The sequence below is a fragment of the Lepisosteus oculatus genome, chromosome 1 (genome assembly GCF_040954835.1).
Source record: "Lepisosteus oculatus isolate fLepOcu1 chromosome 1, fLepOcu1.hap2, whole genome shotgun sequence".
In the NCBI taxonomy this organism is placed as follows: domain Eukaryota; kingdom Metazoa; phylum Chordata; class Actinopteri; order Semionotiformes; family Lepisosteidae; genus Lepisosteus; species Lepisosteus oculatus.
This window is the reverse complement of record NC_090696.1, coordinates 69,145,212-69,160,696: the sequence shown is the minus strand read 5'-3', so window position 1 is coordinate 69,160,696 and position 15,485 is coordinate 69,145,212. Positions and strand designations below refer to the sequence as shown.

Genomic DNA, 15,485 nt, shown 5'->3' with positions numbered 1-15,485 from the left:
AAGGTTTTTTAAAAAAGATGTAATGTACCATTTTATGAGGAATCACTGCTTTTAAATTTTTAATTAATGTGCGTTAGCTTTGTTTAGGATTATCAGGAGGTGAAAACAATACAAGAATATAAGTGGGAAGTATGCTGTCAACTGAGTTTTGCAATAAAGTAGTCTTTATTTTCCAGAATTTTATTTTTCATTCTGCATTCAGCAGTGCATTTATGTTGCATGACAAGGCGTCAGTCGGTAACTAATAATATTCATAAACATTTTTACGGTTATCAGATAACTTTTTTATGAACAACAGTACATCAGATTGTAATTACTGTATGTTGTACACCTCACAAAACAATACATACTGTAGATAGTGCTTTTTAAAATCATTGCTCCTTCTGTTTTGGTGTTCTTTGTACTGTAGTTGCTGTTCATTAAAACAGAAAAAAAGAATCAAGGAAGATCAAATAAAACAGACAAAACAAGAAGAAGCAGAAACCATAAACTATTAAGGATCAATGGGAAGAGAAAATAAAAAGTAATCCTAAGAAGCATGTTTTCATCCTTTACTTACAAGCAGAAATATACAGTATTTTAAAAATTGACTGTTAATGCTAACAAAACAGAACTTGTAAGACCGTAAAGGATTAAATAGTGTTGATTGATCTGAGATTTTGAACTTTTAATTTAAATTAAATATGCTGTTTTATTGAAAGAGCAGCAGTTAGCAAGACTTCTAAGGTTACATATTTTAATATGCAGCAGAGTTACACAAACACTGAGGCTTTATGGACATTAGGCCCAAAGGTTTATTTCAGTGCATATATTCAGCTCCTAATTATGTAGGAAATTGCATTTTAGACTCCAAGGACTAAATTATTAAAATATTATTAAGTAAGCAAATGTATACCTCCATTTTAATCTTTTATATTAATCAGACTAATATTTTTTTTTAGGAAAAAAATCTGATTCTGATTATTCCTTTCTCAATCCTTTTTATTCCTGTAAATTGTTCAACAGATTACTAAGTATGCATTATATATCAAAGCTTTAGAAAGTGATCAAGGTAACAGCATTAACTGAATCTTGAGTGAAACCCTTTCCCACTTCTGTTGTTTTTTTTTAAAAATCTGGACACTCAGTTCACATTTTGCATTTTAACACCCATTTTAGTGAAACCTTTGAGCTGAAATGATGAACCCATTCATTTAGAAAAAGAGTTAAAAAGGTTTATAGATAATATGACATAGTGTAGCAGCCACTGGTGGTGAACTTCTGTACTTCTTAAAAACTGATGACTTCAGATTTCTGTTAGAGGATTTCACAGAAACAGGCTTTCTGGAGGGTGCAAAGGCCAGAATGCCAGATGACCACTGTCATTCATACAAAAAGCTAGTAATTTATTTCTAGTATCTCTTCTCTATGACCATATACCTTAAAAATTAATTGTGTTTTTTTGTTGAAATGAAGAGGTTTAGTATTTATTTATCAGTCAGTTTACACTTGAGCATAACAGAAGTAAAAGCATTCAAAGGAAAATGTCAGACATCTGCTGAAAGCTCAGCTTTTCCAAGCTGCCTAATGATTTATTACAGGCTCCACTCATGGGTAGTTGCTGTCCTAGTTTTGTACAGTAGGTGACTTTTGAAGTGAGCATTTCCCCAGTGTTTAATTAGCTTAATTGAATATCATGTTTTGTAGCCAATAGAAACAAACATCCCAAAATCTGAGAATCTCAGGATTTAATCATAGAAAAGATGACTAACACATTAAGTCAATTTATGGATACTTATATAATCAGATATTTTTATTTGATTTTCTTTATGACTTGAGTCACAGATTAATCTGGACCTTATACTGTACATTAGGTTTACCAGCTTGGAAATGAATTTATAAGGGACAGGTGTCTCATTAGTTTATACACTCTTTTTCTTATGTTGCGTCTGATGACAAATGTTAATGTGATAACACGCAGCTACCTGAATGTCATAGAATAGCAAGGGGGGCTGTAAATGAGATCTGGTTTTTGCAGGGAGATGGTCAACGCGTGGTTTGCTGAAAGAGTCCATTCAATCCCTCCCTCCAAAGAAGGAAGCAGAGCTCAGGCGGAACCGGGCCTTGTTCATCAGAGCGGCCGCCAGGAGACCGCTACCCCCGGGACCCCCACCCGAAAAATCTCTGCTTCTGAATTTGACAGACCACTGCGGCCCATTGTTTGCAAAGACTCGGAGGGCTCCTTGACTTTTGTTAGTGACTCAGAGAAGGTCCAGGTGCCCTTAAAAGCCCAGAGGCTGCAGGCAGGTGAGGTCCAGGTGAGCGACCAGTGCACTCGGCTGCTGGAGCTGGTGAAGGATATCTCCAGCCACCTGGATGTAACAGCACTCTGCCACAAGATTTTCCTACACATCAATGCACTTATAGATGCCGATCGGTACTCGCTCTTCCTGGTCTGTGAGGACAGCTCCAATGAAAAATTCCTGGTCAGTAGACTGTTTGACTTGGCAGAGGGCTCAACATTAGAAGAAGCTTCAAACAACTGTATTCGTCTGGAGTGGAACAAGGGCATTGTGGGCTATGTGGCAGCTACTGGACAGCCACTCAATATCAAAAATGCTTATGAGGTACTCAAGATTTCTTAATTTCTTTACTCTTAATTTCTTTGAAAAATTCAGTGTGGAGCTTATTTAACTTTAAAAAATTAACTTCATTTAACTTCAGAAGTGTTTTGAACAACACTTGTTTCTAGGATTATATTACAGTGTGTTTGTTCTGATGTTTGCATGATGTGACTTTGAAAGTGTTATGAGACAGAGCTTTAATGTCTCCATAGCAATACTTAAGCCCTAAACCAAGCGTTGTCAAAGCAAAAGTGCATCTGCCCACTTTAATGATCATTAGAGAGGTGAATGCATAGAACTAAGGATGTTGATGATGAATCACATACAGTATGTACTTAAAATAAACAGATCTTACATTTTGTATTACAAGAAGTCTGAAGACTTAGATTGGGAAGCTTTTTTTAGGCATGGTTGTGGATGTGCTGAAATGTTGGCAAGCAAAGATGTGCATATTAGTCAAAAAGTAGTTTGATTGAGCTTTTCAATTACTACTTTTTTTGTGGAAAAAATAAGTTTTTTCCATACTTCTAATCACTTAGGAATCTGAAGTTATAACAAATGTACTCCATGTTCTCCTTGTTTTTGTGGTGTAGGTCGAAACTAAAATACAGATATCCTTCACAAGTATCTTGACTTTTTCTATTGCACATGCACACTTCACATTCTTATTCTATGTTCTTGAACATCTGTATTTCAGAATTAACCCCGTTTAGACTGGGAAGACTAGGAAAGTCATGGGTTCAAATGGTGTGAGAGCCTGCTGTTGTACACATGGCTTACTGTGTGGGAGGCTTCTGTTGTACACATGAACTAAGTACTGTATGTCACTCAGATTTTTCCAGTCAATTCTGTTCTTTACAAGTAAGTCTCCAGGCTGTCATCTCAAATGGCTAACCTGGTTTGGAGGACCTCATGGCACGATAGGATTGCTTTCAGTTATCACTTAGAAAAATAAGATTTGTGAAGATTCTCTGTTGTTTGCTTTTTGCAGGGAAAGATACAACATTTGCACATGTTGTAGAAAGTTCATAATAGTAGAACTTTCTTAGGAAAGTTTTCTTTTTTAATAAACAATAAACAGAAACACCTTTCTCACAACACACACAAAAGATACACACAGTGCTGAGAAAATGTGTATGAATGCCCAATACGATTTCATATTTTACATGAAACTGATCTTTTCTTAAATAACCAAGAGGTAAAAGGTTTATATTTATCATTTTTATCTTTAAGACACAAAGGTATTGTATTTTAAGAAGAAAGATGGAAAAATATAAGACTTACTGTATGTATAAAAGAATAAGTGAAGCACAATGAAAGAATCGGGTGGTTAAATAACTGAGTAAACAAGCACTGAGTCTGGACACCCCTATAATGTATAATGATGAGAAACTTTGTAAGTTTGGTCTTCAACATAAATGTAATGGAAATTTGGCATGTTATAATCAGAAAAGATTTCATAGGACCTCAGAAATGTCGTTCTGCAAATGAGTCCAGAGAGTGTTGCAAAACCATTTTTATACACTGGAAATCCACCCATCCACTCTCAGACAATCCACATTCTGCAAATATTCAAGAACATGGTGTATCTACTGAAGACCGGTAGTCCCACCATTAAAGTCCCAAAGAACAACCTGGAAAAGTATCCAGGAAGTCACTGAGAATCTCAGGGTAACATCTAAGGGTCTGTAGGCCTCTCTTGCTGCGGGTAATATCAGTGTTCACACCATAACCACCAGGAAAAGACTGAACAGGATTGGTTTTCATGTAAGGAAAGCCAGGAAGAAACCAGTGGTCTTTAAAAAGAATCTTGCTGTTTGGTTCAAGTTCACCAAAGATCACCTGCATGATCCACAAGACTACAGGAAGATCTCTGTTCTCTGGACAAACGGGTCAATGGTTGAACTCTGAGCCACAGTGAGAAACATTTTGTGCGGTGATAATGCAACACGGTAGTAATCATGGTTTGGGGCTGTTCTGCTGCTTTATTGATGGAACCATGATTTCAGCATTTTACCTGCAAATTTGAGAGACTAATAAAACACTTACAGGAAATGTCTAGTTCAAGTCATTGCTCCTCAAGGAGGTTGGATGATTTTGTTGATTTAGTAATGCAAATAAATATATCTTTGTGTTATATGCTTAATCAGGTTGTCTTCCCCTTTTACAAAGACTAATCAAAATCTAATAATGTTTTAAGTCTAAAATATACAATAATATGGGCCAAACTAGGGGGTTCACAAGCATTTTCTCTGCACTGTATTTATCCACTGTACATGAACAGGTCTTTAAAAAGACACAAATGACATTGATGAACTGTAACTGTTAAAAAATGGCCTCAGAGTTGAGTATGTATTGTGTAGTAGAAAAGCCACCTATAAATCTCTCCTTTTTTGTGTTGTTTGCTTTGCAGACAGTATGTTACATTCATTGCTGCCCAACTGTCAAAAATGGCAGCTTTTTCGACTGTTTTAATAAGATGCTCATTTTGATAGGTTGCAGTCTGTTTTCACCAAGGCTCTGTGGGAGTAGAAACCCTGTTGTTTTCAAATCCACCTGTGGCCAATTAGAGCAGTAATCTTGCATTCAAGCAGGCAAGTGTGACATGATTTTGGGAGCAAAAAAAACAACCGCTATCATGTAAACTGAAATGTGATCCAGATACTGGATTTCCTGCGTCATAATAGACACATTACTCAGCTAGACTCAACTCAACCATAAAAAATATTTTGGCTTTCATAAACTGCTGGTGTCCATCTGATTGTGATGGGAATTTATTTTGACTAGATATCCTAGCTCGCATTAGATTGTTTTTGTGCTGCTTTTCTATGGTCCCTGAGGCTCATGCTTTCAACTTCACTGTGCTAATTAAAACTGGAAATGACAGGGAACTTTTTTCACCAGCTACATCGTGATTGGGCATTTCGTATTCTACTGGGAAGTAACTTTTTTTTGCTGTCAATCAAAATGGCTGAACTGTTTATAAAAAATGCTTGACTCAGCTTTTGCCTTAAGCTCTGCAGCATTTCCACTTTTACTTTTTTTAACCTGGCAATATTTTTTTCAGTTGTGAAACTAATGTAGTTTAAAATGTGCCCTGGGCAGTAAATGTACATTGAAGATAGAGGGGTTATATATCAGGTGACCTTTTTTGATCGTTAACAAACTGTTGGAGAAATTGTTCATTACTCTTAACTACATCACAGGTTTAAGTAAACGAAAGTGGAGTGTATAAAAGAGCAGATTAAATGCGTGATGTTCCCACAAAGATAAAACTGTTGACAGGCAATTTGAGGAATGTTTGTTTTGGATCTGCTTTTATCCTATGTGGATCTGCATTTGAGTGGAGTTTAGAATACAGAAATAAAGGTTTAATTGAATTTCATAGTTAGACTTCACGTGACTATCTCTTTTTCAAACCTGGTAATAATATTACCTTACAAGCAAATCATGTTTATTTTTGCAGGATGCAAGGTTCAACGCAGAGGTTGATCATATTACAGGGTACAAGACACAGAGTATTTTGTGCATGCCAATTAAGAACCACAGAGAGGAGGTACAGTATGTCTTTCATTTCCTCATTTTCTTTGTGTATTTGCTGAATATTTGTTAACTGACAAGTTTCGTTTTGTCTGTTACTGGGCTTCATAACTCCAGTCCTCAAGTGGCATGGCCTTTTTTATCAGGTCCTCCGTTAACTAATTGAACTCATTATTTGTTTAAATGAGCAATGCCAACTCTTTTCCCAGGCTTAAGCCATGTGATGATTTAAAGAGACCTGTAACGTGATGTTTCCTTGGACTTTAATGCCCCTTGACCCTTGTTCTACCAAGAGCAGATAAAGGCAATTTCCATTGGAAGACGTCAAAAGAATTGAATGGGCAGAAGAGAAATCCCCCATGTATAAAAAAGAAAAGTGCCGATTACCTGAACTCAAACCTAATCCTCTTGGAGTCTTTATTTTGCCTGGAGTGCTGGATTTTTCCTACATCCAGGAGAATGGCTTTGATCTGAAGGTCACACTGTTGACTGTACTGTACGTAGGTCTGCTCCACATTGGATGGAGTCATAGATGACTGGAGAATCAGCTAACTTTGTGCTTCCAGACAGAGCTTCGTAGTGTTAGCAAGTGTTCTGTCTTCCTTCCTATTGACAGGTAAGATTTGTGAGTGTTAAAACACATGGAGAAAAGAACAGTACAAGGTTCTGTACTGTTGTAGGTAATTGCTCTGCCAACAAGTAATCGTTACCTTAATTGTCCTGGGTAGTATTAAGGGGAGGCCCAATCTTGTGAAACACTTATTTCAGTAAAAATAGGAAAAATGCAATATTAAAAATGCTGATCAACCAGCTACATTTTTTCAGGGGTCCATTTGGAGTGTTTCTGTTATGTCTGTTCATTTGTGAAACATAATAGATTGCTCTATGGCCTCAGAACAGTTTGGTTTATGTGATTTTCAAATTTTCTTTTTGATATTGTTGACAGACAGTCCTGCAAAAGAGAAATAGGCAATTTCCTGCATAAATGTTATCTCATTAGAACAAAGTCTTTGTGTTTAACCCAGTAAACAGTCAGCTCACCCAAGTGACCACGTGTGTTGCTACACAAGAACATTAAGTACATTTCAGAGTAAATGTAAGTATTTAATTGCATGTTCCTTTGAGGCAATAAGTACAAAAATCCTACAACACAAGTACCTTGTTTAATCATTGGAGATGTTTTTCTGTGACCACTTTGAGTTCTTGCCTGTTCCTGGCATTGTTCTGACTTCCATTTTTCCTGTAGTGTGTAAAATGCAAAAACAGTTTCATTTAAATCCAGAGACTGATTTGATGAATGTAACAGTTTACACTTTTTTTCTCCTGATTTTTTTTTTCCTCGTGGTTGTACTGTACAGTATGTGTCCCATGGTTTGAGTAATTTTTATCCTGTCTGTCAAAGTGCTGCCCAATATGTATGAAAGCATTCACAGTACACTACACATGCAGACAGTATGTATCTCCAAACAGATTCAGAATTCATTCTGCTGCTGCCATCATTAGTTTTTTTTTTTCTAATGTGATCAAAAGTATACATGTAATTACCCAAAAATAATTTGTAAATTGTTGTTGTCATTCATGTTAATCTCATTATCACAAATACCAATTGCTTAACTTACAGTATACAGTATAATATACAGTTAGAAATTCCAAGATTTCTGGAGTGCTTTGCTTTTTAAAGCTTTTGTAAACTGTAGGTAGGATTCCTATTAAATTGATGCTTGTTCCTATAGTATATTTTACTTACATGGGACCAGAGAAATTCCTTAGCAGGTGCAGGAGAATAGACTTGCGAAAATGAATATGCCAAAGTTTCGTGAGAAACTATGAAAATAAATATATTTTTAAATCTAGTGCACTTTTTTATCTGTTTTGTTATTTCCCCATACAGGTTGTTGGTGTGGCACAGGCGATAAATAAAAAGTGTGGCAAAAATGGCACTTTTACTGAACAAGATGAAAAGGTAAATTCTATTTTGTATCAGTTTCTCATTATTTTTCATGACTGCTTTTGCTTTTTTTCTAGTATTCTTTGGTACTTTATCTATTATCTCGTAGGTTTCCATGTGTGTTTACACTAAAGTCTTATAACGTAAGTTACTGTAGGTCTGCTGTATTGTTTGCATTGTTTGAGCAGCTGTATATTCAAATGCTACGAGGACGTATTGTAAGGGTCATGGTCAGAAAGTGCATATTAAAGTAATAATTAACCTGAATCTATTTATAGGATTTCTCAGCATATTTGGCCTTTTGTGGGATTGTTCTCCACAACGCCCAGCTGTATGAGACTTCAAGGCTTGAAAACCGCCGTAATCAGGTATGATCCCGAGAATTACATATTTCATGATGCAAGTGTTTATTAAGAATACAGAAGCATTTTAATTTGAAATATGTTTACTGAGAATAAAATAATGGACCAAAGCAATCTACACTGCTTTCCACAAAGGCGCAGATTACAACAAACCTTGAATTTCTCTGCAAAAGGAAAAAGCACAGCTTGATGCACTTGATACAGCCTTAAAAACTGTATTTCACATTTAGTAGGTGTTTTTAGTAAATTATGATTTAATCCTGACCTACAGTAAATGAAGTTACCTGTGATTCTACTTTCTTACTGTGTGTAAAATGACTCTTTTATTACCTGAAATGCAATGCTTAAGACTACATACAAGTCATTAATAAGATTAAGGATACACATTCTATGCTATTTTTAGATGAATAAGGGGAAGAAGAAAGTGAACTATTTTATAACACCTTTTAATCAAAGCAGTATAAACATAAAAATAAATTTAAAAGCACAGGCAAAAAAACAGTCTTGAAATGTGAGTCATGACACATTTCCGTTGGTGAGAGGCGTTATTAGCAAGCCATTTCAAGTTATTTCACTCGTCATAATTTTATATACACCAAAATCCTATTACAGAGTCCTTTCACTTGCTCCATTTTTAATCCGTCACAAGTTATTTTGTTGTGCTGCATCCAAAACTATTGTTAAACCTTAACTTTAAGTCATTTAAATGTTATAGTCTGATATATCGTTCTGAAGAATATGCATGACATACAACTTGCACCCGTCTCTGTCGGAAGTTTAGTAATTTTGCAAATAGTATGATACTAATTTATTAGTTCTTTCTGTTACATTAGGTGCTGCTTGATTTAGCCAGCTTGATATTTGAAGAACAACAATCCCTTGAAGTAATTCTGAAGAAGATTGCAGCAACAATATTGTCATTCATGCAAGCGCAGGGCTGCACTGTATTCATAGCAGATGGGGACTCTATGGTGAGTGAAATAACTATACAAAACTGAAGAGGCTTCACATTGTTTCAATTACAATGTGATATTGTAGTAAGTGGATTGTACTACAGGGAGTCACTGTTTCTGCCCTTTATACTTCATTGTGTTGACGTTTATAGTAGGACTTCTGATGACGAATTTTCTAACAAAGAATACTATCATTATAGTATGAGAGGAATGAAGCAGACGATAAGGAAAACTTTTTCAAATCTTTTGAATTACGAATTATGCTTTGTGAAGATGTAAGTGGGCTGACAAGATCCATCTTTTCCAAACATGTCTAACACAAATAGAGCAGAACTTGCCAATAGTACAAAATTCCCAAAAGGAAATTGGTCATTGGGCTGTAATTTCTACAGAATCCAAGATAATAGTTTATCCACTTCAAACAATGAAACCCAGACAATCAGATAAAGAAAAGAAACAGCCCTAAGGCAGTTAACTATATGAATTTGTTCTCCCATAGAGCACACAGTAATTCTCTAGAATTTATTTAATCTAATCTTTATTAGATTTTAATACTTTTTTGATTAATAAAAACAATTTTGTTTTTATTAATCAAAAATGGTTATTAAACCATGTTTGTTTCATATTATGAATAAATGACAGTAAAATAAACAATATCTTGATTATCCAGTGGTGACAGTTTGTTTTCAGGACTATAAATAACTGAATTGGGAATAATGTGTGATTTTTTAATCTGATAAAATTGATAGATTGGTGCATTATTAATCTAAGCAGTTTTGTCACATAATAAAATATATCACATACAGTATAACAGAAAACTGTTCTGTTCTGTCATTGACATTACTGGACAAAAGGGTTTAGTGGATAAAATGCTCCCCCACAGTTGCTATTGATATACATGTAGTGCTAAAAAAGATAGATTTTCAAAGATTTCAAAGCTTTCTGTGAAACAAGATGCTAGTGAAACGCACACGCTTATAATTGGGTGATGAAACTCAGCTGAACAGCTTAAATTAAATGGAATTAAAACAGCCAGGAAATGATAAACACACCAATGTCTAATTGTGCTATTTCACAGCACAATGTCCTTTGAACTATAATGTTTTGGTCAAGAAAAAGACTTGAAGAAATTTAATCAAAAACACCTGTCATCTGTTATAGCCTGGAGAATGAAGATGTCCTCAATAACTGTTATTAGTATTCATCTATTTAGCTGAGTCTTTTGTCCCAGCCAGCTTACATTTTTAACCATTTATATAGTATTTTATTGAAGCTGCATGATTGAAGTACCTTGCTAACCAACAGCTACTGTATATCGGCAGCTATATTACCCTGCAACTCATAACTGGTAGCCCATTGAAGCTGAGCAGGTGTGAATCTGGCCAGTACCTGTGATGGGAGACCTCCTGGGAAAGCTAAAGTTTCTGCTGGAAGAGGAGTTAGTGGACCAGTAGGGGGGCGCTCACCCTGCAGTCTGTTTGGGTTCTAATGCCTCAGTATAGAAATGGGAACACTATACTGTAAAACAAAAATGTGCCATCCTTCAGATGAGATATAAAACTCACTCTCTGTGGTCATTAAAAATCTCAGGGCATTTCACGGGAAGTGTAAGAGTGAAACCCCATTGTCCATGCGCATTTTTCCCTCAGCCTTTACCAGTCATGGCCTCCTAATAATCCCCATCTACGAATAGGCTTCATCACTCTGTTCTCCCCACTGAAAAATAATGTGTGGGGAGTGAACTGGTGCACTTTGACTGCCATGTCATCATCCAGGTGGGGCTACACACTGGTGGTGGTGGAGGGGAGTTCCTAATGCCTATTATAATACACTTTGAGTGGAGTATCCAGAAAAGGGCTATATAACTGTTAGGAATTAGTATATAAGCATAAGGACTTACTGTATTAACAGCAGTGCTTCAACCCTCCTGTGGGGGGTTAAATCGCTCAGCTTCCCAGTTCTGAGGCCAGAGTATACTGTAAGTTGACACTATTTGTACATGAAGTTTTTTAAAAAACATTTGTAATGTGATGAATGCAGAAAGAAATAATAAAAATATACAGAATGTGAGAATGTGAGAAAAACAATGATTTGAACTTTTATGTCCAGAAAAATTTTTTAAACTACTTTTAAAACTATAAAAAATAGAAATAACAATATCTGACTTTTGAGTATTAATGGGTGAACTGGCACAGGGAGCCTACAGTATATTTGTGTGGGAAATGGGCAAAAAACAAACATGAATTTCAGCTTCTGTGCTCATACTCTTTCTGTGTTTTCTCTGTGAATGTGGTTTGGGTTTCCTGACAACAAGTTGATCAGTAAAAAGGCCCAAGTGAAGAAAAAGCCTTAATTTCAATGGTGGTGATAGAAACTGCTGACACAGTGTGATTCATCTCATTGTGTTTAAAAACTAAAAATCTTTCCACTGGATGTTCTCTCTAAACAAGTCCCTATAAGGTGATAAATCTCTCTCATGGAATGCTGAAATGAAATAAAATGTTGGCAGCATTGATGGGTAATATATCAGATATTCATTTCATGGTGAACAGCTGTTAAGAGTTCAAAATGTGTCTCTCTTATTTATTACATTTTCACTTAGGCCAGCGTACCAGTTTTTGCACAGATATCTGATATGCTTAGAAAAACACACTTACGTATATTATCCCATATGCTCATATTGTGTACATTTGGTGTCACTGGCGACTGATAACAAATTTGTGTACATTAACTTTCTCACTAACTATAACCAGAAGAAAGGTAATCTTTCCATGTTTCATTACAGAACTCGTTTTCTAGTGTGTTTCACATGGAATATGAGGAACTTGGTGAGTCTCCTGAAGTTCCAAAAAGGTAAGTGAATACTGTAAAGCAGTTCTGAAGGCACTCTAGCAAGTTCCAACACAATAAAATACTATAGTAAAGCAATGTGACAGTAAAGGTGTTAAGGAATATATTAGCACAGAAAGAATGTATAGTACTTATACATTCTATACACTTATAGTAGTTGTGACTTACAGTAATATGTAAACCATGAAAGTATCAACAGAAGTGCAATATATTGAAGTTAGGCTTCTACAATATATGTATTGTATATGTAGTACCAGATATGACGTCTACAGTATATGTAGTGCCAGATGGAATACATAAGCATACAATAACATGCAGTATTGCTCTGAACCTTGTTTAACTAGGAGCAGTTTGAATGATGGAGCAGGAGGCTGACCAGCTTGGTTTGTACAGTTTTGCCACACTGTAATATTTCATTTTATTGTTACTACATTGATAGCTCCATGGTTCATTGATCAGTGTGCACTAAGCGGAAGTTTTCACCAGGCAGATGATGACCTGGAGTGGGCATAAAATATGGCAAGTTGCTATTCAACTGGTGCAACTTTTCATTAAAGAGAAGCAGTTTAAGTTGTGTGACAAAATAGACGTGGACATCTTGGTACAGTATATGCAGGAAAGACTGTGGATCAGATGTTAACTGTATGCGGACTACCATGATACCTACCAAGTTTGGCGTGAAACATACTGTACTGTACAAGGGTTAGTGTTAACAGCAATGTTTCATACATTCATCATGTATGCAGTAGAAATTAGAATTGTACAGTATGTGTAAAGGTTGAAGTATATTGGTCTAATACGTTTTAATAGGAATCCACCTATGAGATGGACAGTGTTTCTCAGTGCATATTGGTGTAAAAATAATTGTAAAACTGTTCAGGATTGGTTGTTTTCAAAACCCTAAAAGATTCAGTGCAACTTCATTTGAAGAAGATTTTTTAAATATGCAGGTCAATTAACTTGTTTGATTCAGTTTTTCAGATACAGGATAAACACCCTATCTGTCCCATTATGCCTGCCTAATAATTTGCTCTGGTCAGTTTTCATAGACCAGTTTAATTAATAGAAAACTGTAATTAGTTATGAAGGCTTTTAAGCGAGTCCCTACCCTCTTATTTTAATGCTGTTAAACAACTGAACTTTGAGTACGCTAAGGGTAAAATACATTTTTCTAAAATGTTTGCAGTTTTGCAGTTTGCAGGAAAGGCAGTTAACTCTCTTAAAGAAAAAAAAACATTTTAACATTTAACTCTCCTATTCCAAATATAGCTTAAATAGAATTCTCTATTAATTTACCAACTGTACATTTCATACCATAATAAACTTTCAGAATTAGCTGTAGTAAATGGCAACTTAAAACACTTCTTTGTTAAAAATTCTGAACCCTAAGACCAGATCAGCATTAATACTCTTTAAAACTGCTACAAAACAAAACACTTGAACATAATGTGTCTTGTTAAGATTAATCTTCCTGTAAAATTTTCACTATTTCTTGTTATCAGAGTATTGTGACACTTTCAGGTAGAACTTTATATTCACAATCTACTCTAAAAAATGCAAACTGTGCGAATCAATTATTATTTTTTTTAAATGAAAAAGTTAACAAATTCATTTTTTTCCATCTCTCTTATAATTCTGAATCAGTTCAGATGCAAAACCGTAGTATGAAAGATCACAAAATTACTGTAATCATCCCTGTATGTAAATCATGTGCATGTGGTTTAATTTGACTTAATGCACCTGACTCTGTAAGTTACTCCAGATACATTTTGAATTTCAACTATACAGTAGCAATGTAACAGGTCAACCAGGGATATTTTGAAACAAGTCCGAGAAGAAGTGCTGATCAGGTGAAGGTTTCACATCTCTTTAAGTTCAATGTAGTCAATCACTAAGGAGTGGAATGTGCATCACCCCGCCCAGACACTACCTAGATCAGACCACCCTTTCAAACCGAGCATAAGGACAGGGAGGAAACTGGTTAGGAATACCATTGTGAAACAAACAGTGACTTTGTAACTGTTATATCTCTTTTTTTACACAACAAAAGCGTCCTAATTATTGTTGATCTGCACAAACCTGGCCTATGTGGGTGAGTGACAAGAAAATACCATAACCATTATTGATAAGTGTGCAAAATGGTAGGGACTTAACTAGCTGTAGTTGGTGCCAAAGGTGCTTCTACCCAGTATTAACTCAATGAGCTGAATGATGTATGCACATAGTCTATATGAAAAATTGTGGTTTGGTAATCTATTTCTAAAAACCTTTAAAAATTTTGACTTTTTGAATTTGAGAAATTTACAGTAAATCAGAAGACAGGGTTATATCTTTCTGTAGCTGCATTTCGGAAATCAAAAAAATAAATCTAAAGCTAATGGCGATTCAGGATACTTAAAAATAAGATGATACAAAGCAATGCTGTAAGTAGTTGCCATTTTAACATGCTGATGGGGTTCATGTCTACAACCACAGTTACAATTTATCAAGATGCACCATTATTGTATCCAATTTATTCATACCTATTTTCAGGTCAATACCTCATTGTATCATATTTGAATAGTAGCTACTGTTGTATGAAGAAATGTCACATTTAGATGAGGTTATGGGAGCAATAGGGTGTAGCACTGAAGTCTGCATTCTGGAGGTTCCACTAATTTTCACTAGGACTAAGGTCTGGGCACTGTTCTGACAAGAGAAGGTACAGAACAATAATTACTAACCCACCTGCACTTTGCCAGACAGAGAGATTCTATTAGTTTTTCTGGTGAATCCTTACATTTTGGCCAATGATTGTTTTTTTTTGTGCTCAGGACACCATACTATAGTAAGGTTATCATCATATGTTTTATAAATGTTGGAAAAAACAATCTACTTGCACACTTTTCATGCTTGGATTTCAGACAGAAGATTTAGTGTCTTTATGCCTGTAAAACTGAGGTACACTCAAAGTGTTTGGCACCTTCAAGTATTCCAGATTTTCCAGGGCATTATTTAAATGAAGACAGAGGGAGGAAATCCCTACATCCACAATACCTCAGAAATGTGATTCTCCTTATTAGAAATTAGTAGGTAACATTAGCACAGAGGAAGGCTGCCAATACTTATATACTGTATGTGACTGCATGGCCATGCTCAAAATTAGTGTTGAGTATCTCTTATAATGTAGCTAGCAATCTTGTAGACACATTTAGTAAGGAAATGTGTCATTACTATTAAACAACAACAA

The 15,485-nt window shown here is 35.4% G+C and overlaps 1 protein-coding gene across 6 annotated transcripts in view; it reads left to right on the top strand.

Moving 5' to 3' along the window:
• The window catches only part of LOC102682301 (cGMP-specific 3',5'-cyclic phosphodiesterase), a 65,504-nt gene that overhangs the window by 27,607 nt on the left and 22,412 nt on the right, over positions 1-15,485 (top strand). For all 6 annotated transcript variants that reach the window (XM_015345953.2, XM_069191991.1, XM_015345952.2 and 3 more), the window contains 6 exons: positions 2,018-2,606; positions 6,070-6,159; positions 8,035-8,106; positions 8,370-8,459; positions 9,287-9,424; positions 12,192-12,259. In XM_015345953.2, the coding sequence (XP_015201439.2) occupies positions 2,018-2,606; positions 6,070-6,159; positions 8,035-8,106; positions 8,370-8,459; positions 9,287-9,424; positions 12,192-12,259 (1,047 nt within the window). The remainder of the gene's footprint in view (positions 1-2,017; positions 2,607-6,069; positions 6,160-8,034; positions 8,107-8,369; positions 8,460-9,286; positions 9,425-12,191; positions 12,260-15,485) is intronic.